The sequence below is a fragment of the Emydura macquarii genome, unplaced genomic scaffold (assembly GCF_026122565.2).
Source record: "Emydura macquarii macquarii isolate MOO-44397 ecotype Brisbane River unplaced genomic scaffold, CSIRO-AGI_Emac_v2 contig_3661, whole genome shotgun sequence".
Taxonomy (NCBI): Eukaryota; Metazoa; Chordata; order Testudines; family Chelidae; genus Emydura; species Emydura macquarii.
The window spans coordinates 78,923-103,840 of NW_027133798.1; the positions used below are offsets into that span (position 1 = coordinate 78,923).

Consider the following 24,918-nt stretch of genomic DNA (forward strand, 5'->3'; position numbering starts at 1 on the left):
ATCCTGGGCACGGGGCCCAGACGCCCCAAGGCATTATGGGTGCAGGGGGTCCCCATGTGGGGAGAAGGGAGCCCAGCAGTGACTGGAGACAGGCGCCGATCGCTGGTTACTCTGTGTCTGACAATTCCTCGGCCTGTGGAGATCTGCAAGGCCGTCACCAGCCGTCGTCCTGCCCCGGCTCCCTGGGATTCTCTGACACACAGAGGACAGGCTTCCATGCTGGTGACAGATTCTGCTCGATAATGCTGCAAAGCAGCGCAGAGTGACACACATTCCTTTTCATCATCTGAGTCAGATGCCATCCACAGACGGTTGATTCCGGTTTGGGTCCTGTAGTTTCTGCATTGGAGTGTTGCTCTTTGAAGACTTCTGGCCGCATGTTCCACACCTCATCCCTCTCAGATTTTGGAAGGCATTTCAGATTCTTAAACCTTGGGTTGAGTGCTGTATATATTGTGGCAGGGTCAGGGTAGATGGCTCCAGAGAGTGCTAGAAGGACAATATATCAATCCCAGGCTCAACAAGTCCCTTTTCCCCTGGTAGCTGAGCAGGGATTGCTGCAGGTTAATTAACACACCTGGAGCTTGTCCCCTCCAGAGAAAGGGTGTGGCTGGAGTTGCAAGAGTGAGGTGAGCTACCAGAGTGTGTGAGCAGGCAAGATGCTGTTAAGAGCCAGGAGGGTTACGGAAAAGGAGCAGAAATGGTGGAGGAAGAGAGCCCTGCAGCTACAAAGACTCAGGGAGGGAAAACCCTGCCTGAAGAGGGCAAAGGACCTTTCCCAAGCCTGGAGGCCTGAGGGAAGAGACCTTGCCAGAAGGAACAGATTGAACTGGACATTTGGTTCGGCACTACCACGCCCAGTGGGGCTGTCAGAGGTCAAGAGCCTCCCCTGGCAAGGAGTCCAGGAAGGGCCCCTGTCCGAGCAGGGTCCAGACATTGTCAAGGGGCACGGGGCAGTAACCCAGGGAAGCCAGCAGCTTTCCTGAAGCCACAGCACAAGGCTGCTACTTGTAGGGTCCCTGGGTTGGGGCCTGGAGGTGAGGGTGTGACTGGGGCCCCCCACCCCACTGGCCATTCACTAGAGGGACAAGAGCCCCAGAAAAAAGTCAAGGGCTGTGAGAACCAGAGACAGGACTGGGAGCCAGCAGGGAGTGACCATCTTAGAGAGGCTGTGTTACTCCCCGCCCCCTACAACTAGAGGGTGGAAGAAGACTAAGGGGTGAAGCAGTTCCCTGACCTAGCGCTAGAAGGAAGCGCTGAACCCACCGAGGTAGAGGAAGAGCTTTGCCACACTATCTTTAGAAATGTCACATTGGTACCTTCTTTGCGTTTTCTCAGATCTGCAGTGAAAGTGTTCTTAAACTGAACAACATGTGCAAGACTGCCATAAAATGAAATATATGGTAGAATGCAGGTAAACCATGGAGCAGCAGACATGCAATTCTCCCCCATGGTGTTCAGTCACAAATGTAATTAATATTATTTTTAACAAGTGCCATCACCATGGGAGCATGTCTTCTGGAATGGTGGTCAAGGCATGAAGGGGCATATGAATGTTTAACATATCTAGCATGTAAATACCCTGCAACACCGGCTACAACAGAGCCATGCAAAACCTGTGCTCACTTTCAGCTGACATTGTAAATAAGAAGCAGGCAGCATTATCACCCATAACTGTAAACAACCTTGTTTGCCTTAGCAATTGGCTGAACAAGAAGTAGGACTGAGTGGACTTGTAGGCTCTAAAGATTTATACTGGTCTGTTTTTGAGTGCAGTTATGTAACAAAAAAATTCTACATTTGTAAGCTGCGCTCACGATAAAGAGATTGCACTACAGTGCTTCTATGAGGTGATTTGAAAAATACTATTTCTTTTATCTTTATTACAGTGCAAATATCTAATAAAAAAACCAAAAGGAATTCTGTGCACTCTGTATTCTGTGTTGTGACTGAAATAAATATATTTGAAAATGTAGGAAAACATGAAATATTTGTAATACACTTCAATTGCTATTCTGTTATTGTTTAGCAGTGCGACTCCAACTGCGATTAATCACCATTCATTCTTTTAATCGAATTACTGCGTGTTGAGTTAATCGCTTGAGTTAACTGCACTGAACTGACAGCCCCAGTCAGAAGTCGCCCAGGACAGACGGTGTGACCCCGAAGATGGAGTTTCTCTGGTATCGGTGGGATTCACCCAAGAGATCTGCAGGAACCCAGATGTGAAGGTGCAGAGTTACTCACTCTGGCACGAGACCTATTCTATCAGCCCCTGGAGCAGAGAACTGGAGGGTAGCTAATGTAAAGCTGATTTTTCAGAAAGGCTCCAGAGCAGATCCCGGCAATCACAGGCTGGTCGACCTGACTTAAGTGCCAGGCAAATTGGTTGGAACTGGCCAGAGTGATCAGACACAGAGACGAATGCAGCATTTTGTTATCAGCAGCCAGGCCCTGCAGCATCCGCCCGGCCCAGCAGCTCTGCCAATGGCCCTTTGCATCCATCCTCCAGGACACGAGCCTGGTGCCTTAACCTCGCGTAGCCAGTTCTGCCCAGATACCGATGACGAACGTCCTCTGCCTGCGTCCTGATTGGAGGCCCGGCATAGACACCTGCATCTGCAGCACTTTGGAAAGTGAAAGTCACATTGGGTCCGTCTGCTCTGAGGCTGTCAGGCTCCCCCGGCCCAGCTGCCCTGAGCCCCCCGGGTGAGGTGACCAGACCTCCGGATGTCCTCGGGATAGTCCTGATCTGCGGGGCTTTGTCTTACACAGGCCCTATCGCCCCACACCCCATTGTTCACACCTGCTGTCCGGTCACCCCATGGCGTGGGGGCTGCTCCTGGCGCTCTGCGGGGCAATCCTGGGACCAGCTGCGGCTGACGGTGAGTACGAGGTGGGGCGGGGGCTGCAGGGTGACCCCTGGCTGGGGTGTCACCGTAACAGACAGAAGGTCTCGCTCTAACACAGCGGCTCTCAGCCTTTCCAGACTACGGTGCCCCTCTCAGGAGCCGATTTGCCGTGTGTACCCCAAGTTCCAGCTCACTTAACACGGGCTTGCTTCCAAAACCAGCCAGAAAAACACCGAAGTGTCACGGCTCCTGAAACGTGGCCGGCTTTCTCCTTCGTACCCTAGAACTATCCAATACATCAGCTGCAGTGTAAATGGTGTATGTGCATTGCGGTGTCTAGCACAGAGAGCAGTGTGAACACCGCACGGTGTGAAACTGTGCTTTGTACTGACTGCGCCAGTGCTTCTTATGTAGCCGGATGTAAAACTAGGCAAATAACTAGATGAGTTGATGTCCCCCCTGGAAGACCTCTGCGTACCCCCAGGAGTATATGTACCCCTGGTTGAGAACCACCGCTCCAGCTGGATGCGGGGATAGCGGGGTCGCACCCCACGGGGCTGTTGTGCAGGAGCTCTGGGGTGTGAGCTCCTTTGGGCCGGGACCATCTCTTCGTTCTGGCTTTGTACAGCACCTGGCGCAGCTGGGTCTTGGGCCATGAGGGAGGCTCCTAGGTGCTACCCTAATACATATACAGAATGATTCCTTCTGGCCTTGAAATCTACGACTCTCCAGCCTATCCTCTTGTTCTTTGCCATGGGCCTTAGCCCCCAAAACCTTCCCATCCTTCTTTGGGGGGGTCATCCAGAAATCTCCAACATGCTGCCCAAGAACCACCGCTCCACCCCTAGGGGTGATGTCAAACCAGGGTCGCTGAGCACAGGGCGAGGAGCCGGCCCGCCCTATGGGAGCAGAGGAGGCACTGGCCCAGCGACCCTCCTGGGCAGTGGTGTTGGGGTAAAAACAACAGTGGGTGAGTAACCTAACCTCAGCTAAACTCCGTGTTCCCCAGGGAGAAATGGGTGAGCTCCGGTTACCCCTGGTGTCCCTGCTCCAGCAGCGCTGGGCAGCAGCCCAGCTGGGGTCGGGAAGGGAGGGGACAGTGGGCTCAGCTAAGGTGGAAACAAAAGAAAGCAACTTATATTTCCAGGAGCAAACTAGCGTCCCATGCTCTTTCCCAGCCTGTCTGCCTTGGCCATCTCACCGCCCCAGGGCTTGTCCTCGGGCAGACACCCTTTGGGAACCTCTGGGAGCTGCTTCTCCTGCAGGGTGGGAGGGTCCCCTGCCTCTGGCACAAAAAGGGGGCTGCTTGTGTGACCCACTGACAGCCCCACATCCCTGCAGGACTGGCCTGTTTAATTCTTGGGAAGAGCCACACGCATGCACCCCAAGACCCTTTGTTTTCAGATTTTATTTTTAAATGTTCCTTGGAATTTATCAGTGTTTATTACAAAATATTTTTAAATGAGTAAAAATCAGTGCCAAATATTAACTGCCCGGTTTTCTGGGTCATTATCAGGGTTAATACTGGGGCACAGGAGGACAGAAAAAAGCAAGAAATAGGGACAAGTCTGAGTACTGAAAGTCAGAGCAGTTTAATGCTCTGGTTTATTTCAAGAACTGCACATTAACAGTGTGTGTGTGTTTGTACTTTCCTCTCCATTGCCTTAGCTTAAAAGACAACCCCGTGTTCACACTTAGACTAGTGTATTATGAACATAAACACATCTATGTAATGTCACAGGTTGGATTTTCTTAACATATCAGTATTTTCATGTACCTGAATTAGCCAACATTGGGGTGAAAATCAGTAAAAAGCGAGTAACAGCTTCTGTGAAACCTGGGCATTGTTCAGTCAAAAGTCAGTCAAAACTGATAACAAAGTGCATTACACACCCCACAGGTAGACATCACACACCCACACCCCACACCACAGACATGCACACATGCCACACACACACCAGATTCCGCTGTAAGCAGTTTGTGCATCCACCCCTCCCATCCTCAGGGCGTTTGTCCATGGGGGGAGCTCTTGAGGGGGCAGCGAACCCCCAGCAATGTCTGACCCCCCTAAACAAGCCACTGGCTTTCAGAGGTGGGGGCTGAGAATCGTGATTCCTGGCTCTCCCTTGGCTCCGTGCAATGTGAGTTACTGACAGATCCCAGCTCGTTCCTCGCCCAGGATGGGGTGAGGGCAGGGGGACGTGGCAGGGGGTGAGAGGTCTCTCCTTGTCCCACTGGGTGACCCTCCTGTCCCCTGAGCAGCTCGACCTCTCTCCTGTTGCTTTAGGGCACCACAGCCTGGCCGTGCTAGTCACAGCAGTCATGGACGAGGAGGGGACCAATCACTACTTCATGATCGCCAAGCTGGATGACGTGAAGATCGTGTACTACAGCAGCGACACGCGAGAGGTCAGACCCACCCAGCAGTGGGCAGCACAGGCTCTGGGTATTGAGTATCTCCAGGAAAAGACCCAGGAGTTTTGGGGGTATGAGGAGGACTCTAAACTCCATACCAGGAGGTGGATGAAGCTGCACAACCAGACGGGCGGTGAGTGTCTGAGAGATAATATTATTAAGGGACATGAGAGAGCTGCCCGCTCAGAATCAATCCCATCAGGGATTGGGGCCATGGTGATCTAGGTGCTACCCAAACCAGAGCTGGCTGGAAAATGGAGTTTTCTTCCCACAGAAAATTTGGTATTCCTGGAAGTGTTTTCATTCCTGTTTGGAGGGAAAATTCCAAAATGGGAGGTTTCCATGGGAAGAAAATTTTTCTGAGATTTCATCTCAGTAGTATCCCAGGCAGGGAGTCGGACAGCCTTGAAAGTTCTTCCTTTCAACTTCCCCAACATAAAATCAACAAAAAAGAACTGGAGAAGTTCCTGGAGGATAGGCCCATCAGTGGCCATCAGGGACGCAACGCCATGCCTGGGGTGACACTAAACTTCTGAGTGCCAGTACCCAGGAGGGGAAGACAGTGGTGGGTCACCCCAAAATTGCCCTGTTCACTACACTGCCCTGAATCTCTGGTGTTGGCCACTGTCAGACCTTGGTCTCCCCCATACGGCAACTCTTCTGTTCACTGGTGGAGAGACTCCAGGAGCTCAGGAAATGTCCGGCTGGATTCCAGCTCCTCAGACCTTCTTGTGGTTCTGTTCTGAGCCCTCCTGCTTATCAGCATCCTCCTGGGGTTGTTAGCTAGCTCAGATTGGGGCCTGCCACACGGTCAGAGATGGTAAAGTGCCGGTGTCACTGTCCGGCCGAGCGCCCCACTGAACCCACCCACCCCACAGACACATTTCTCTGATCTCAATGCACGGTCTGAGCTCTGTCCTTCCCCGCAGGGATTCACACCGAGCAGGTTCACGTGGGCTGTGCACTGACGGGTCAGGTCCCTGTAGACCCGAGGTTCCAGTACGCCTACGACGGGAGGGACTTCATCAGCTTTGACAACCAGACAGGGACGTGGATTGCAGCCATGCAGACGGCCTTCCTCCAGAAGCAGAGCTGGGAGAAAGGCAAGGCCTGGACTCAGTTTGTCCGGCAGTACCTGCAGCATGAGTGCCTATGGACCCTGCGGAGCCTGATGCAGCAGGGGAGGGCGGTGCTGGAGCAGCAGGGTGAGTGAGCAGCAGGAAGCTGTCATGGGGAGTTGGCGTCGGGGCACAGTGACTCCAAATGGACTCAGGTGTGTCTGGAAGGGATGATGTGGCTTAATGGAGAGTGCACTGGACTGGCTTCCAGCTGCCTCAGCCTTCTCTTTTCAGGCTCAAAGGTTCCAGCTCTGGGCTGAGAGTTGATTTTTGGCATGTCTGAGCCGATAAAGGTCGCAGCCGTTTGCGAGTGTGCAGGAGGCGGGAGGAGCCGGGGCAGGGGCTGCACGTTGTCATTATACGAAGAAAAAACTTGTTTTGAGCTTCTTTTGCCAGCGCTGGCACCTCAGCAGTGGAGGGCAGAGACATGGAATGTGACAGGGCCTCAGGGCATGTGACAAAGGGATTTAGGCGCCTGAGGATGCAGAGAGCGACTGCTGGGATTTCCAAACGGAGGTGCCTGACTCCTTGTGAAATCATCAGGGCTAGGCACTGAGGGGCGTTTGGAAATCCAGCCCCCTAAATCACACGTGTGTTTGGATGGTCCAGTGACAGCCTACCTGGATGTAGCCATGTTACAGCGTAGGATAGTACGCAGTGAAGGAGACCCGGGCCCAGGAATCTCAGAGTTCAGCTACACCGATTTGAGCAAGGATTAGAGCAGTTTAAGTGGCGCTGCAGAGGCAATTTACACCAGAGTAACTAGCTCCATTTACATGTCAGTGTAAACAGGTGCAGCCCAGATCCCACACTCATATGAGTACTTGAATTCAGAGTGGAAGAGGTGCAGAGAAGGGTGACTAGGCTGATCTGAGGAATGGAAAACCTGCCTTCTGCGAGAAGACTCATGGACCGTGGCTTGTTTAGCCCGACTGATGGAAGGCTGAGGTCGCTAGGGTTGCTATAAATACATCAGAGGGATAAATCCCAGGGAGGGGGAGGAGTGATTTAAGTGCAGCGCCAGTGTGGGCACTAGAACAAAGGGACAGAAACGGGCCATCAACGAGTTTAGGCTCGAAATTAGGCGAAGGTTTCCAACTCTCAGAGGAGTGAAGCTCTGGAACAGCCGTCCAAGGGGAGCCGCGGGGCAGAAAATGTACCTGGCTTCGCGCCTGAGCATGACAGTTGAAGGAGGGATGGTCTGACGGGGCTGCCAACGTTAGCATGTGGCCCAAATGCAGCTGTTAGCAGCAAATCTCCCCTACGGCCGGTGCTGGGCACTCCATGGGGATGGCTCCGAGTTACACGGAGAATTCTTTCCCCGGTGTCTGGCTGCTGGGTCTCACCCACATGCTCAGGGTCTAACAGATCGCCATGTTTGGGGTCAGGAAGGAATTTTTCTCTGGGTCAGACTGGCAGAGACACTTGAGGCTTTTCACCTCCCTCTGCAGCATGGGGCATGGGTCACACGCAGGTTTAAACTCGTGTCAATGGTGAATTCTCTGTAATGTGATGTCTTTACATCATGATTTGAGGGTGTCAGTGACTCAGGCAGAGGTTCGGGGTCTGTGACAGGAGCAGGTGGGTGAGGTTCTGTGGTCTGCAATGTGCAGGAGGTCAGACGAGATCAATGTTTCTCAACCTATTTGATAACAGGGACTGCTTTGGACCAGCTTGCAGCTTTTCTAAACTGTGTCAAGGAGATCTCAGGGACCAGCGCCGGTCCACAGACCAATTGTTGAGAAACACTGGACTAGATGATCATGATGGTCCCTTCTGAACTTAAAAGTCTATGGGACATGCTGTGAGGCCTTTACCTCTTGTCCATTAAATGGTCCCAGCCCCTGGCATGTGGCTCACATGCTGTGTCTTCCTTGCAGTACCCCCCGAGGTCTCGGTTTCCTACACAGACTCTACAGACAGATCTGTCACCCTCTCCTGCCATGCCGGGGGCTTTTACCCACGTCCCATCCACGTCTCCTGGGTGCGGGATGGAGAAGACATCCTGGTGGAGAAGCACTCCAGCGGGATCCTGCCCAATGCTGATGGCACCTACTACACGCAGTCATCCCTGGAGATCTCCCCGCAGCAAGAGGACAGGCACCGCTATGCCTGCCGGGTGGAGCACAGCAGCCTGTCAGAGCCCACGCTCGCCTGGGGTAAGGGGGGGGTGACTGGCAGGGCCCGGGATTGGGGGCACAGCCCTGTGGGAATCACAGAGATGGCGTGAGGTCCTGCAGCAGACGGGTCAATATCCCTGCCCATCGTCAGTGTGAGCTGTGCTAGTCTGGGTATTCGTGTGACCCACAGAAATGGCCGATCCCTCAGTGAATCTCATTACATTCCTCGCTGTGGTGATATCATGTGGCGGTGAGTTCCACAGGCTGATGTTACAAGGGAAGGGACTGATGGCTCTGTGGCGGGCAGTGCCTGGCAGAATGCCCGCCCTCCATGACCAATCCCCGTCCACCTCTTGGCTTGGCTTTTCCCTTCTCCTGGAGGCCAGGTCTCTGCAGGGGTGTTTGGGAGACGTTCAAGTCAAAGGCCTGTGGCTGCCCCAGGAGGAAGGCCCCAGCGGGTGCTCCCCTCGGTGACCTGTGCCCTTCTCCATCCACAGCCCCTGGGAAGAAGGGCCCCCTGTCCCCTGGGGTTCTGGCCACCATCGTCCTGTCCGTGCTGGTTCTGCTTGGAGCCGTAGGGGCCAGCGTCATCCTGTGGAGAAGAAAATCAGCAGGTAGGAGCTGGTCCCCATGGAGCCGGGATGTGGGGGGGTCTGGGGAGTGGGGCAGCCCAGCCAGCCCAAGGGGGAATGACTCCTGCCACTGCCCCCAAGGGAGGCCCATGGCCATGGGGTGGGGCTGATCACCATAGCCTGGTACTCCTGGGGGCAGACTGTGCTCTGTCGTTGGCCAGGTGCCATGTACCATGCTGGGGAGGCACTGGGTCGGGCTGGGCTTGGCGAGATGCAGTGGTGGTCACGGGGAGCCCTGTATCTAGGAACGGTGGGGGAGGGGTCACAGTGGGGGAGGGGTTATTTTGCTCCCCTGCACTGATCCTCATTCTCTGCTTGTGTTTCAGGCACCCCCAAACGTGGATACACTCCGGCAGCTAGTGAGTAAATCCTGGGCACAGGCCCAGACACCCCAGTGCATTGTGGGTGCGGGGGGAGAGGGGGTCCCATGAGGGGAGAAGGGACCCCAGCAGTGACTGGAGATGGGCCCCGATCGCTGGTTACTCTGTGTCTGACAATTCCTCGGCCTGTGGAAATCTGCGAGGCCGTCACCAGCTGTCGTCCTGCCCCGGCTCCCCGGGATTCTCTGACACGTGCTGCCTTCACTCAAACCCAGGGAACCCCACATAGCACCCCAACGTCACCGCTCAGAGCGGAGCTCAGCGAGCGTCCCAGCATGCACTGGGCATCCCTTCGCGTGGCTCTGGTGACGGGGCTGCAGGCCTGTACCTGGAGCTCCCGGAGACAGTGCGTAGGTTTGTTATGCTCCCTCCTGGAGTCCTGTGTCCATTGTCCCATTGTCAGGCCCAGGGGTTTCTGTGCACAGCGCAGTTTGGGGGTTTTAGGGGGCATGGTGGGGGGAAGCCCAGAGCAGAATTCCCATCCCCCTTCCCTAGCTGGGATCCCCCACAGCTAAAGCCGCCTCTGAACCATTGTCTTCTCTCCCTGCAGCAAAGACCGGAGAAGATTCTGCCTCCAGCTCTTCATCCGGATCAGACACCCAGCGTATGGGACCCCGGAGCTAGGTGCAGAGACCCTGCCCAGCTGCCGAGCCCGCTGCCTGGGAGATCTCTGTCCTCTGACTCCCTTCAGCTCTGGAGGGGGGGAGATTCTGGCTTGGTTGTTATAACAATTTCCTGCTGTTGGTGTTGGGTCTTAGGCTCTTGTATAGCAGGCTTTGCATTTTCTCCTGCAGCGTGTTCATCCCAAGTGACAGGTCCGACGGCCCTTCTCTAGCTCGTGCTTTGCCTCAGCTTTGCTCCAAAAGGTCTGGCACAATCCAGTCTCCCTCCCGTCTCTGCCAGTGTCAAAGACGGGGCAGTTCCTCTTTTCCAGGAGCAGGAGCTGGCACAGAGTCAGACAAACAGGCAAAGACCGGGGTAAGTGGGGTATTGTGGGATTGTTGGCCAAAATCTTGTTTTTAAAATGTATGTAAGAACAGAGCCATAACACCACCACCCCTTTTTCTACTAAAAGGCACTTCATCCTAAATCAAAAGCTAAAACCTCAAACTGACTCTTACTGTTCTATTTGTATAATTTTAAGAGTGTTTGTGAATGTCTGTACTACATCCACTGGCCATTTTACCTATTAATGTTAAGTCTACACTGTGCAATGTGACAAATCTATCTAATTGTGAAAAACACTGTCAAATATAAAATAATGTGTGCCTTAAAAATAACATGTAAGCTAGGAGTGTGCACTGAGTGATTGGAGTGTGAATGGCCGAGCAATTGAGTTGGGTGTAGACAAATAGAGTGATTAAACAATTGGTCTGAGTGAGGGATATCGAAACAGACATGAAGAAAACACCAGCCTCACCCAAAACGCTTGAGGAAAGAAGAAAGGAGAGAAGATGATCAAATGGCCGAAGAGGAGCCACCCTGGTAACTTTGGAGCCAGCCCACTTCAAAGGACAAAATCTAATCAGGCTTGCAACAATGTGGGTGATTGAAAATCACACCAAGGGCAGTTGCAGCAGGACAGAGGAAACCCCATAGACTGACATGGGATCTCTTCCCTATAAAATGGGACAGAAAGATGAAGGCTGGAGGTTCAGGTCTACAACATCATCACATCAGCCAGGAGTACCGGTGCGCATCGGCAGGACCTTGCTCCTCACCCTTGTGCTCTAGTCACCTGGCCAGTGACTACCACAAGCACCAAGAGGCTGGTAACTAGAACATCTGTGGGACCTTTATGTATGTTTGTCTGTCTGCCTGTCTGTGTGTGTGTGTCAGTGTGTATGTGAATATGAATGAAAATATCCATTGAAACGTGTCAAAAAAGAATATTTTATCAAACAAAATCTCTGTAAAATTAATACAATGTTAATACTGTTTCCATAGTGGTTGCATTATTGATACTGTTTCTTTAAAAGCACAATATTGATATTATTTCAGTGTTGATACTTTTATTTTCTTTGATACTATTGAAAGAAAATAATTGTTTGCTTGACCACAGTTACTCCATTTTGTTGTTTTTAGTGTTCTGCTTTCTGTTGAAATCACCCTCCCGCTCCTTTTCAATATGTTTATGGTGCTTATCCCTGCCAAGGTCAGAGAGAAAGATTAACAGAAGAAACGAGGAGTCAGTTATAATTTAGTTTTTGTTTTTTGCAGTCTTGAGACATAGTCTAGACAATGTTGATAGATAAGTTGAAACCTTTTGCCCTTATTTTTATGTTATGCATATGTTTATAGTTAGAAGAAGTATAAAGTGTAACATTAATAGTAATAACAATAATAATTTGAGTGTACCAATAAGCATTAAGAATTTATGCATATATAATTTCTTTGTTTGTGTTTGTATAAATATGCAAGAGAGCATGCCTTCAGGGTCTCACACTGACCACTTGTTGGGAAGTGTCCGACCTCTGCAGAAATAAAACTTGGAGACTGCCCAACTACCTGCGTGGATTTTTTTTCCTGGTGCAGGGCAAACGAACCTCATTTGGATATTTTTCCAACAATTCTGGTGTCAGAAGTGGGATTGCCTTGCAAACCGACCCTGAGTTCCTGCGCCAGCCAACGCCCCAGCCGGCAATAGGGTGAGTTCACCCAGAGGGCTTTTGGACGGGGTTTGGAACTCGAGGGAAGGCTGTAAAGCAGTTGAGACCCTTTGCAGTCTCACAGTCTCCAAGAGATTCAGGTACCTGTATGTTTTGTGTTGTGTCTGTCCGGTTTTCTTAGGAGATTCCGAAACGGGCACTGTCTTTGACAGTGGCCACGCTCTGGGCCTAAGGGCTATTAAGCACGGAAGTTCTGGGTGGCACAAGGGTTTTTGTGCATGGAATCTCCTCAGCTTTTCTATCTGTTTTGTTTAGGACCAATTATTGGGTCCCTCTCTGGTCTCTCTGGCAGACTTTGTTTTTCTTTTCCCGCAAAGAGACCATAGCTTATTCTATTCTGTCACTTTGTTTTTGCAAAATGCTCCGGAGGTGTGTTTTTTTAAAGAGATAAGCGCATCCCCAATTGTTCTGTGCACAGGTCGTCCACGAGGTATGAACGGGAGAAATAAGTGCTAGTTTAAGTACTAGGATAAGGGCTCGGATCAGGTTCACTGACCTGTCCTTAAGAGGACAAAAGCCGAGGCTGTGTTGACACAGAGAGTGTGTGGGTGTGTGTGTGTGGAGTGATAGTGGTGGACGGGAAATGGGGCTCGGAGGAAGTAAAAAAATCCCCGAGGACAGTCCCTTAGGGACGGTGTTAGCAGCATGGGCTGCGGGTAATTTACCGGTACTAAAAGGAATGAAGAAAACTCGAGTCCTGAAACTAAACACAGAATGGCAGAAATATTATTACAAGGATGCCCAAATTTGGCCCCCCTATGGTACCTTTGATTATTGTAAGCTACAACAACTAAGACATAAGCTAGATGAAAAAGCCCCGAGGCAGATGGATTATTGGTATTGCTGGGCACATCTCTCTACTGGAGCTTGCCCTGTAACGACAATGCCTGCAGTGAAGCGGGAAACTTTACCCCCTTATATTCCAAGTTCTTTGTTATTGAAAAGCCGACAGGAGGAACCACTTGAGTCTTTGTATCCCCTTTTACCCCCTAATGCCTCCCTACCAGCTATAGTTCAACCAACTCCAGCACAAGATAGCAGACCTGCCGCAGGAGGGACAGCCACTCCCTCCCTTCTTGTCTCCGCTCCGCTTCAGGCAGAGGAGTGTAGAGACTTAGGCAAGGAAAGCGGCCGTGGGAGAAAGCGAGATTTAGATAAGGACAACAGCAGCTGCAGCAGTATCAGTGAAGATGAAGCAGGCGGGGAAGAGAAGGCTGGGAGGAAAAAACGAAGTAGTAGAAGGAATGGTGACTCCCCTCCCCTGCCAAGCCCCGGCTATATCCGCACAGAATGCAAGTTCAGGGCTGAGAAATCTGGAGAGTACACCACCACCACCACCTCCACCGTTGCCCCATTGCGCCTGCAATATATACCCGATGGGCACACACAGAGCTCGCTGAGGGTACACACCCCTTTTCCCCTGGGGATCTGATTATTTGGCAAAAAACACCCCCTCCTTTCGGCAAGACCCTGTTACAGTTATCAGAAAATTCCGGACTATTGTCCTAACACATAATCCGTCATATGTGTTTGAAGGACGAAAGGTAAAGGAACAATTGAAAGAAGGGAAGAGAAAACAGGATGAGCTCAAGCTGTTAGCTGTGACCATGCAAAATGCAATGTTGACCCAGAGAGGGAGAGGAGGATATTTTCTTAGAGGCAGAGGCAGAGGCAGAGCAAGAGGAAGAGTGGGGGGGCAAGCTGCAAATACAAGAGAAACGCCAGTATGTTTTTGGTGCAAGCTGCCAGGACATTTTAAGCGAGATTGTCCAACTCGCCTAGCTTCGGAAGCTAATGCCTATGCCTATGCCATGCCAGCTCCATACAGCTCATCATACCAGCAAGGAGTACCCCCACCTCCTCTTCCACCTCCCTCTGGCGGGCAGCCAACTGTGCCTGACCAGGGATACTCTTATTCACAATGACGTTTAAAGGAAAACCTTGAGCTTCAGGATGCTGAAAGTGCATGTGATGATAATTTGTGTTGTTTAAATATACCTGTGTGTTATAAAAAGGGGGGAACAGTTATGCAAGTTCCTAAGACTGCGCCAGCATTAGTTACTGTGGGACCTTTAATTGTGGAACATCAGTTTTTGTTGACCGATTCCTCTCCAGTTAATTGGTTGGGGAGGGATTTGCTGTGTAAACTGAAGGCCACTTTGCATTGTGATTCCTCTGGTGCTGTGGAATTAGATATGCCCCTAGACGAGTTGGAGAATTTTGTGATGGTATGTAGTGCTGGAGACAGGAAACTAACTTTGCCTAAAGAATTACAGAGCCTGCCTGATTCCCTGTGGGGATGGAATACTACTGATGTTGGACTCCTTCGATCAGCACTGCCAGTAACTATACAGGTAAAACCTGGACCCCCACCTGCTGTGGCTCAATACCCAATTTCTAGAGAGGCAGAGAAAGGCTTGGAGCCCTTAATTGATGCTTACCTGGAACAAGGAATTTTAAGGCCTTGTATTTCACCTTGTAACACTCCAATTTTTCCAGTTAAAAAATCTAAGCTAGATGACCAAGGAAATCCTGTGTACAGATTTGTTCAGGACTTAAGAGCAATAAATGCCTATGTTATTCCATGACATGCAGTCGTGCCCAATCCTGCCACCATCGTGACTGCTGTCCCTGTCGAGTCATGTTGTTATTTTGCAGACCCTGGATTCCTGCTTTTGGGGAACTTGTGAGTTAACTAAAGCCTCTGTCCCAGAGCCTCTTGAAGAGACTGCTGAGCTGAAATTAAGTAAAGCTCCAGCCTTGAGACTCCCTGATTACCGAAAGCCATTCCAGCTGTTTGTGCACGAACGAGGGGGGGGTGGCCTCTGGAATCCTAACCCAGAGTTTCGGCTCCAGGAGACAACCGGTAGCTTATTACTCTGCCCAGCTAGATCCAGTAGCCAAAGGAGCTGTGGGTTGTTTAAGAGCTGTTGCAGCCACGGCTGAGATGATTACCAAGAGTAAAGATCTTGTGTTGGGCTATCCTTTGACTGTATTTGTGCCTCATGAGGTGGAAGCCCTTATGACACGAGAGAAGACCCAAGTATTCTCCCACCAACGAATTGCCCAGTATGAAGTGATTTTACTAGCAGCAGAAAACATCACCCTTCAACGGTGTTCCATATTAAATCCAGCGACACTATTACCAGAACCTGACCTGATAGAAGAGCCCCATGATTGCTGCAAGGTAGTAGATGTGGTTGAGCAGCCACGGTCAGATTTAACAGATGTACGTCTTTTTAATTCAGATCAGATTTTATTTACAGATGGCTCCTCATTTGTGCGGGAGGGTCACCGATATACCGGAGCAGCAGTGACCTCCCTATTCGTAGTGCTGTGGGCGGAACCACTACCAGCGTCACTCAGCGCCCAGGCAGCAGAGCTAGTAGCACTAGCTAAGGCGTGTGAGTTAAGCAAAATTTAGCTGTCAATATTTACGCTGACTCTAAATATGCCTTTGGAATTTGCCATGCTGTAGGAGCCTTATGGAAGCAGCGAGGGTTTCTCACTTCTACAGGGAGTAAAATTGCTAATGCCAAACAGGTTGAAGACTTGCTGAATGCCATTATGTTACCCAGAGAAATTGCAGTCATGCACTGTGCAGTTCACACCAATGCTACAGATGACATCAGCCTGTGGAATAGACAAGCCGGCTACGCAGCCAAGGAAGCAGCTCTACAGCCACTGCCCCTGAGTGTGTCTGCTCCAGTGTTCATGCCAGGAGTACAAGAGAAGGAAATATCAAATGCCATAACTGCAGAAGAGAAAGCCCGGTGGGTAAGGCTTTATGAGTCAGTGGAAAAGGAGGGATTATGGTGGACTCCCCAAGGTAAGCCCATTTTACCTTTTCTTTTGTTAAGACCCATGTGCCAGAAGATTCATAGCCAGGGGCACTATGGGGCGGCAGCCATCGCAGATACCATCCTGCGTACATGGTTTGCTCCTGGAGTCCATCAGGTAGCAAAAAGGGTAACCCAATCCTGCCCCACTTGCCAAGCCTTTAATGCAGTATCCAGGAAAGATTTAAAAGAAGGTGCCCAGCCATGGACAGTTTTACCATTTGAAAACTTGCAATTGGATTTTATTTCCTTGCCAGCCTGTCAAGGTTACAAATATGTTGATCAGTTAACCCACTGGGTTGAAGCTACTCCTGCCAGAAGTGCCACTGCAACTGTTGTAAGAAATTTTTTGTTAAAGCAGATCATCCCTAGGTTCGGGCTCCCTCAAATGGTTAACTCTGACCAAGGCAGTCATTTTACTGAAGAAACCCTGAACGAGGTGTATGCAGCTTTTGGAATTACCAGGAAACTACACACCCCATACCATCCACAAAGTTCAGGACAGGTGGAAAGGGTAAACCGGGAAATAAAAACCCTATTGGGAAAACTTTGCCGTGAATCACAATTAAAGTGGCCTCAGGTCCTACCTATTGTTTTGTTTCAATTAAGAAATAGGCCAAGGAAAGATATTGGTCTTAGCCCATATGAAATGTTGTTTGGACATCCCCCTGCAATGGCAAAACAATTTCAGTTTCTTACTAGAACTCTTATGGGAGGGGATCACCAATTATATGAGTATGTGAAATCCTTGCATAAGCGTTTTTTTTACTCTTACAGAAAGCAGTAGCTCTACTCCAGCCAGTTTCCCTGGATTGTGAGGTGCACCCTTACCAACCTGGTGACCGCGTGTGGATAAAGATTTCCAGATGTTCCAGTCCCCTAACGCCAGTTTGGGAAGGACCATTCCAGGTGCTGCTAACTACCCATACAGCAGTAAAGGTTGCAGAAAAGTCCTCCTGGATCCACCATTCCCAAGTGAAGCCAGCAGTATATGATGACAGTACCCCGGCTGTAGTACCACCTTTGAAGCTAACCTGACAGCCAGACTCTAATGCATGAACTATTGCTCTATTTACTGAACTGTGTTTATTGAGCTAAAATACTACTGAGTTTTTTGTTTTGTTTGTATAATCACTGGGCTTCTTATTGACATTTCATTTTTATGCTAGAAAATAGAAAAAATAGTGAAAGTCCAGGGTTTTAAGACCTTTGCCTCCCCTCTGGTTTTCACCCTTTGTTATTTTTGGCTGATTACAGGGCATGGGAGCTCCACCCCGGACTCCACCCCAGATACCCCTTATCAACCCCAGATCCATCCTTCCCATAACAATTGGTGGGTAGAAATGGCTCGTACTGCTTTAAATTCCACTGCGTTTTGTATGACGGGGGGAGATAATGTAAGGTCATCTTTGACCACTTGTTTTATTGGGGTAGCCTGTAATTTTTCCCATATTCATGCCTATACCCAAGTAACCAACTACAACAATTCTACCTGGGTAGTGGGAGACCTACCCCGATGGGGATCCACTCTTAAGCCCCAGCCACACTGGACCAAGGCCCATCGACTCACCTTTCAGTTACATAATTTAACTCGAGCCCATGACTGTATTCAATTTGTTAATTGTACTAAGAAGTGTGTTAATGTAACCACTACTAAAAATTAGAATGTAGTAGTGTTAGTTATAGTAGCTATTTTACCACTTCCCTTTATTTACTTAAGGGGGGTTTTTATTTTGTGGTTTAACTGCTTACACTTATGTTCCTGCCAACGCCACTGGGGGTCCCTGTGCTATAGGCAGAGTAACTTCTGCCTTGGCAGTGTTGCCCCCTAATCGTTTCTATCCCTCTCGCCTACGGTGTACCCTGCAGCAGTTGGGTCCTGATTGTGATGATTCAGTTAATTTGCTTTCTAAAGCTGAGGCCATTTCCCTAGCTACATCCTTAGTGGGTGTTCCAGGACTTACTGTTATTAATTACAAAGAAGTATCCAAGGTGGCATGTGCCTTAGCAAAGTCTATTAATTTAACCTCCACTTTGATTCAAGCCATGGCTGAGGATTTACAAGACGTTCGCCATGCCACCCTGCAAAATCGGCTTGCAATAGATTATCTTTTGTTACGTCATAATCATGGATGCCAAGAATTCCAAGGGATGTGTTGCTTTAATTTATCAGACCATAGTTCATTGATTGAAAAACGTCTAGCTGATCTCCACCATTTAGCAGAAAAAAATCAAGCAGTCTGATGGTAAATTTGATTTGTGGGGTTGGGTGACTGCTTGGTTACCAGATATGCAATGGCTTAAGTCTTTGTTTTTTTCTAGTGTTTTGTTTGTTGTAATTTGTATTGTTGGATGTTGTTTTTTTTAATGCTTAGGTAATTTGCCCTTTGTGTGTTCTGCTTTTACCAGATTTGTAAAACCCAGCGCCCCTGCCCTGCAAATGTTGACTCAGGTTGACATTGTTGCGCTTAAACAAAAGGTAGATCAAGTTTTTTTAGTGAGCCAAACTGGTGATACAGTATGGCTCAAAGGGGGATTGAAAGAAAATAATTGTTTGCTTGACCACAGTTACTCCATTTTGTTGTTTTTAGTGTTCTGCTTTCTGTTGAAATCACCCTCCCGCTCCTTTTCAATATGTTTATGGTGCTTATCCCTGCCAAGGTCAGAGAGAAAGATTAACAGAAGAAACGAGGAGTCAGTTATAATTTAGTTTTTGTTTTTTGCAGTCTTGAGACATAGTCTAGACAATGTTGATAGATAAGTTGAAACCTTTTGCCCTTATTTTTATGTTATGCATATGTTTATAGTTAGAAGAAGTATAAAGTGTAACATTAATAGTAATAACAATAATAATTTGAGTGTACCAATAAGCATTAAGAATTTATGCATATATAATTTCTTTGTTTGTGTTTGTATAAATATGCAAGAGAGCATGCCTTCGGGGTCTCACACTGACCACTTGTTGGGAAGTGTCCGACCTCTGCAGAAATAAAACTTGGAGACTGCCCAACTACCTGCGTGGATTTTTTTTCCTGGTGCAGGGCAAACGAACCTCATTTGGATATTTTTCCAACACTATCTACAGAAGTTTCTGTGCTCACAATAAATGTGGCTTGTTGCCTTATCCCCTAATAAGATCCTGTAATATTTGTTATTTGGGTAACAGGATCACACCTCCTGTGTGAGGCAGATGGGCAGGCCTAGACATGTTGAACCCCAAACTGGAATTTCCTGCCCAAAAAAAGAGTCTCCTTGCTCTGATGGAGTTCAGCTCTGAGCTTTCACCCAGATTTTGGGTAAAAATAAAAATTGTGCTCAGAACTGAACTTCTGAGTCTCAGTATGTGAAAGAGCAGCTACAGAGCACATGTGAAGCAGTAGCCACTGAACTGTTCCCCTCTGGCATGGCTGAGGAAATGCCTGAGTGGTGCTGTCCTGCTATTTCTGGTCCAGCTTAGCCTCTTTTTTTTTTTAGTGATTTTAAAATGGATTCTGTTTTTTACCCCTTTTCTATAATTCTGTAATACACGTTCTATACACGGATTTCTTTGTTTGTTTTTAAATAGACAGCACTGCACATAGAAACAGACTAAAATATAAACCAATACAGGTGTTTCCCTGGCCTTTGGGTCAGCAGGTTGGATTCCCTCCCCTGAGAGCTCACCGCCTGCAATTCAAATTCCCTCCCCGCCCCTCCCAGCTAATTGAATAGACCCATCAGACTCCCTCCCCTGAGGGCTCACTGAATAAAGGCTCAGGTAGTTTTCCCCAGTTTCCCCAACCCTGGAGGCTCCCTGAGGGAAAACCTTCCTCAGTTTCCCAATCCGGAGGGCTCCCTGAGGTCAGCTGTCAGTTCCTCTCCCCTGAGAGCTCACTGACTTAGGTTGAGAAAGGAGTTAGCGGGTTTCAGGAGAGCACGGCACAGCGGTCCGATTTAGAGAGTGCAGTTTATTAACCTATTGTTGTACAATCACTAAGAATGGATGAGACAAGCGATCAATGAGTACAGCAGTATAGCTAAAGCTCACCAAGTGGTGTTACAATCTCCAGGTGGATCTTGGCGGCCAGTCAAGGCTCCGCTCTGGAGGGGGTCTTCTGCTCTGCACCTTCCTTCAGTACAGGGTGAGGTCGGTCTTCGGAGTTCAGAAGGCTCTTCCACCCACCTACCCTCCACAACCAGACCAGCCAATACTTAGACGCTGTGTTTTCATTACCACTTGCAGTTGCAGTAGCAGCCTATTTCCTTATTGCAAGTGGGTCATTGGAAAGGGAGAGGGTGGAAGGAGGCAGCACACCCTGACCAGATCCCCTGCACCTGCAGCCTTGACATCCCTTTTTGATTGTTCTTAGAAGTCACCCACAACTTGTTACCGTGGCACCTTTCATATTCACTTTGTTGTGCTTAAGTTGTTGTTCAGGCGTCTGCAACATCTCGTGGTTAAGGTTCTTCAGGCAGTTTTACTATATTTTTCAGACACCCCCAAAAGGTCGTTTTCCAGGTCCCAAAAGGCCATGCCATGTGTCACGTCTGTTTACCATTTTCTTATACGTTCTACTCGATTGGTGGTGAAAGCTGCTAACACCCTCTACACAGGTGACTGTAGATCTTACTGAAATATGTCGAATCTGTTTGGCCCACACAAGGTTGCCCTCAGGTGTATGTGACTCTCCTGTGTGACAAGGCCGGGCATCACTGTGCTAAGTAAAAGAGCAGAGGTGGTGGATCCCTGTGCAGTGTCTGTGTGTTTCTGCCGCACAGCGCCTTGGGTGAGATTCTGGGCGGGGGGTGTTTAAATGACTGGGCTACGTTGGGGTGTCAGCACTGAGCCCAGTAGCTTCTGGCCCTTCCACTGGGGAGGGGATCTCCCCAACTAACAGGCACTCCCCCCAGCACGAGGGCTCCCTGCTCTTCCCCTGTTCAGAGTATCCCAGGCTCACAGACCCCCCCCAACCCTTTTTTTAGGCAGAAAATCCCCCAGATTACAGACCACCCAGACCTTTGGCCCCTGCCCTTCTCCTGGGGAGGGGATCCCTGTTCTCACAGACCCCCCCAGCCTTGGGGCTCCCTTTGTTAATTTCATCCCACCTTTCCGGGAGATCCCAAGAGGAAAGTTGAATTGCAACTAAGGCACTGGACTGTAATCCGGGAGCGCTGGGCTGAATTTCCAGCCCTGTCCCAAGCGCCCCAATGTGACCTGGGACCCATCCCTGTCATGCTGGATCAGACCGATTGGCCTGTTTTACCTGCTGTCCCTGGCCTCCCTGTGTCAGACCGATACACCCGTCTGGCCTGGTATCCGCCCCCATCCCCACATTATAGCCCAGCCCAACAGGCCCATCTAGCCAGGTCTCCCCCCTCCCTGCTGCCTCGCACCAGCCAGCTGAATATGCACCAGGGATAAATTGTGCCCATGGACAGCAGGGTGGGGATAAAGCTATTTGGACCTGAAGTTCCAGTTCTCAGCACAACACCACCACCTCCTGGCCCTGTTACGGAGCTCCAGCTTGTAGTTATGTTCCCCTTTGCTGAGCATCAGGGTTCCAGGGTTCTAGTCCTGCTCTGGGAGGGTGGCAGGGTTAGTGGCTTAAAACAGGGGGGGCTGTGTTTAACCTTTGCTGCTCTCCGGGCAGCTCGTGTCTAGGACGGCCCGGGAGCCTCTGTCGCTCCCGCATGGGGAGTCCGCGCAAGAAGCGGCTTCTCCGCGGCCGATCGGTTCACCTGGCTGCCAGCAAAGCTGTGCTCGGAGAACCTCGGCAGGTGTCTGGACCCGCTCGTTGTGACACGTTTCGGTAGCAGCCACGCTCCGGTCTGGGCCGCAGCCGGCCGGGTACGTGGGGCGGCTTTAGTGGCTGGCTGGTGCCTCTGGCAGTGTTTATATTGTGGTGATGTTATGGGGAAAGTCACCATGGGGTGTCACACCGAATCAGGGGCACGCCTGGCTATGGGGCACGGGAGCAGTACCTCCTCCCCCCGCTCTGCCCTCCTACCCCAGACTTTCCGTGCACCTAAATGCTCCACGTTCTGTGCACACACACACACACACACCTCGCGGGATATAACAGACCCACGTGACATCAGCAATGGGCTGACACGATTCCTGCCCCGCCGCCGGAGTTTGTCTGACGCGAAGCCTCTGCTCACAACCCCGCACGTGAGCGTCCGGCCTGAGCTGCCTGCGAGGAAGGGCTGCGCTGCTCCGGGTTTGTTCGGCAGAGCTGGTGCCGGCAGCAGGAGTTCCTTGTGCCTCAGTTTCTCTACCTGGAGTCAGTGCTGGGGACAGTTCCTTGCTGGGACTGGCCAGTGGCAGCGGGGCTGAGATTTCAGACGGAGGGTTTCCCTGGGTGCCACCGGTGACCTTCTCTGTCCCGGGAGAGGTGTGAAAACACTCCGCTCTGCAAACACCGAGACCCCGCGTCTCCGGTTCCTGCTCTGTCTGTACAAAATGTTATGTAACACAAACAATAGAAAGGGAATGCCGTGCACTCTTTATTCTGTGTCGTAACTGACATAAAGGTATTTGGAAATGTAGGAAAACGTGCAATATGTATAACGGATTTCAATCGCTGTTCTGTTATTGTTAGCAGCGCGACTCCAACTGCGATTAATCACCATTCCTTGTTTAAATCGAATTACTGCGTGTTGAGTTCATCGCTGGCGTTAACTGCGATTAACTGACAGCCCCTGTCAGAAGTCGCCCAGGACAGACGGTGTGACCCCGACGATGGAGTCTCTCTGGTATCGGTGGGATTCACCCGATAGATCTGCAGGACCCAGATGTGAAGTTGCGGAGTGACTCACTCTGGCACGGGACCTCTTCTATCAGCGCCTGGAGCAGAGAACTGGAGCGTAGCGAATGTGAAGCGGAGTTTGCAGAAAGGCTCCGGAGCAGATCCCGCAATCACAGGCTGGTCGGCCTGGCGTCAAAGGCCGGAGTAAAGGCCGGAGTGATCCGACACAGAGACGAACGCGGCACTTTGTTCTCAGCAGCCAGGCCCTGCAGCTCTGCCAATGGCCCCTTGCATCCCTCCTCCAGCCTGGTGCCTTAACCTCGCCGAGCCGGTTCTGCCCAGATACTGATGACGAACGTCCTCTGCCTGCGTCCGGATTGGAGGCCAGGCACAGACACCTGCAGCACTTTGGAAAGTGAAAGTCACATTGGGTCCGTCTGCTCTGGAGCTGCCAGGCTCCCCCGGCCCAGCTGCCCTGAGCCCCCCGGGTGGGGTGACCAGACCTCCGGATGTCCTCGGGATAGTCCTGATCTGCGGGGCTTTGTCTTACACAGGCCCTATCGCCCCACACCCCATTGTTCACACCTGCTGTCCGGTCACCCCATGGCGTGGGGGCTGCTCCTGGTGCTCTGTGGGGCAATCCTGGGACCAGCTGCAGCTGACGGTGAGTACGAGGTGAGGCGGGGGCTGCAGGGTGACCCCCGGCTGGGGGTGTCACCGTAACGGACAGAAGGTCTTGCTCTAACACAGCGGATCTCAGCCTTTCCAGACTACGGTGCCCCGCTCAGGAGCCGATTTGCCGTGTGTACCCCAAGTTCCAGCTCACTTAACACGGGCTTGCTTCCAAAACCAGATAGAAAAACACGGAAGTGTCACGGCTCCTGAAACGTGGCCGGCTTTCTCCTTCCTACCCTAGAACTATCCAATACATCAGCTGCAGTGTAAATGGTGGATGTGCATTGTGTGTCTAGCACAGAGAGCAGTGTGAACGCGGCACCGTGTGAAACTGTGCTTTGTACTGACTGCGCCAGTGCTTCTTATGTAGCCGGATGTAAAACTAGGCAAATATCTAGTCCCCTCTGGAAGACCTCTGCATACCCCCAGGAGTATATGTACCCCTGGTTGAGACCCACGCTCCAGCTGGGCTCGGGGACCCCATGGGTCGGCTGTGCAGGAGCTCCTTTGGGCCAGGACCGTCTCTTAATTCTGCGTTTGTACAGCACCTGGCGCAGCCGGGTCCTGGGCCATGAGGGAGGCTCCTAGGCGCTACCCTAATACAGATACAGAATGATTCCTTCTGGCCTTGAAATCTACGACTCTGCAGTCCAGCCACTTGTTCTCCTCCATGGGCCTTAGCCCCCCTTAGCCCATCATTCTTTGGGGGTCTGCCAGAAATCTCAACATGCTGCCCAAGAACGCCCCTCCCCCTCCCTTAGGGATGATGTCAAACCAGGGTCGCTGAACACAGGGCGAGGAGCCGGCCTGCCCTATGGGAGCAGAGGAGGCATTGGCCAGTGACCCTCCTGGGCAGTGGTGTCGTGGTAAAAACAGCAGTGGGTGGGTAACCTAACCTCAGCTAAACTCCATGTTCCCCAGAGAGAAATGGGTGAGCTCCGGTTACCCCTGGTGCCCCTGCTCCGGCAGTGCTGGGCAGCCGCACAGCTGGGGGCGGAAAGGGAGGGGGCAGCGGGCTCAGCTAAGGTGGAAACAAAAGAAAGCAACTTAAATTTCCAGGAGCAAACTAGCGTCCCATGCTCTTTCCCAGCCTGTCCGCCTTGGCCATCTCACTGCCCCAGGCCTCGTCTTATGGCAGACACCCTCTGGGAGCTGCTTCCACTGCAGGGTGGGAGGGTTGTGATTGTCCCCTGCCTCTGGCACAAAAAGGGGGCTGCTTGTGTGACCCACTGACAGCCCCACATCCCTGCAGGACTGGCCTGTTTAATTCCTGGGAAGAGCCACACGTATGCACCCCAAGACCTTTGTTTTCAGAGTTTATTTTGTTTAAATTTTCCTTGGAATTTATCAGTGTTTATTACAAAACATTTTAAAATGAGTAAAAATCAGTGCCAAATATTAACTGTCCAGTTTTCTGGGTCATTATCAAGGTTAATACTGGGGCACAGGAGGACAGAAAAAAGCAAGAAATAGGGACAAGTCTGAGTATT

At 50.7% G+C, this 24,918-nt stretch overlaps 1 protein-coding gene across 1 annotated transcript; it reads left to right on the forward strand.

Moving 5' to 3' along the window:
- Positions 1-2,722: 2,722 nt before the first annotated feature.
- LOC137145841 (class I histocompatibility antigen, F10 alpha chain-like) lies at positions 2,723-10,456 on the forward strand. The gene is made up of 7 exons (XM_067536782.1): positions 2,723-2,885; positions 5,140-5,400; positions 6,197-6,472; positions 8,266-8,544; positions 9,003-9,119; positions 9,464-9,496; positions 10,068-10,456. Exons 1-7 carry the CDS (start codon positions 2,825-2,827, stop codon positions 10,139-10,141), a joined length of 1,101 nt encoding a protein of 366 aa, XP_067392883.1. The 5' UTR covers positions 2,723-2,824; the 3' UTR covers positions 10,142-10,456.
- The last annotated feature ends 14,462 nt before the right edge of the window (positions 10,457-24,918 follow it).

Bases quoted from the DNA above. Each gene is read 5' to 3' on its own strand.
- LOC137145841 (XM_067536782.1), top strand. From the start codon at position 2,825: ATGGCGTGGGGGCTGCTCCTGGCGCTCTGCGGGGCAATCCTGGGACCA. The intron at 2,886-5,139 runs GTGAGTACGAGG...CTGTTGCTTTAG, and splicing joins GGGACCAGCTGCGGCTGACG to GGCACCACAGCCTGGCCGTG. The intron at 5,401-6,196 runs GTGAGTGTCTGA...CCTTCCCCGCAG, and splicing joins GCTGCACAACCAGACGGGCG to GGATTCACACCGAGCAGGTT.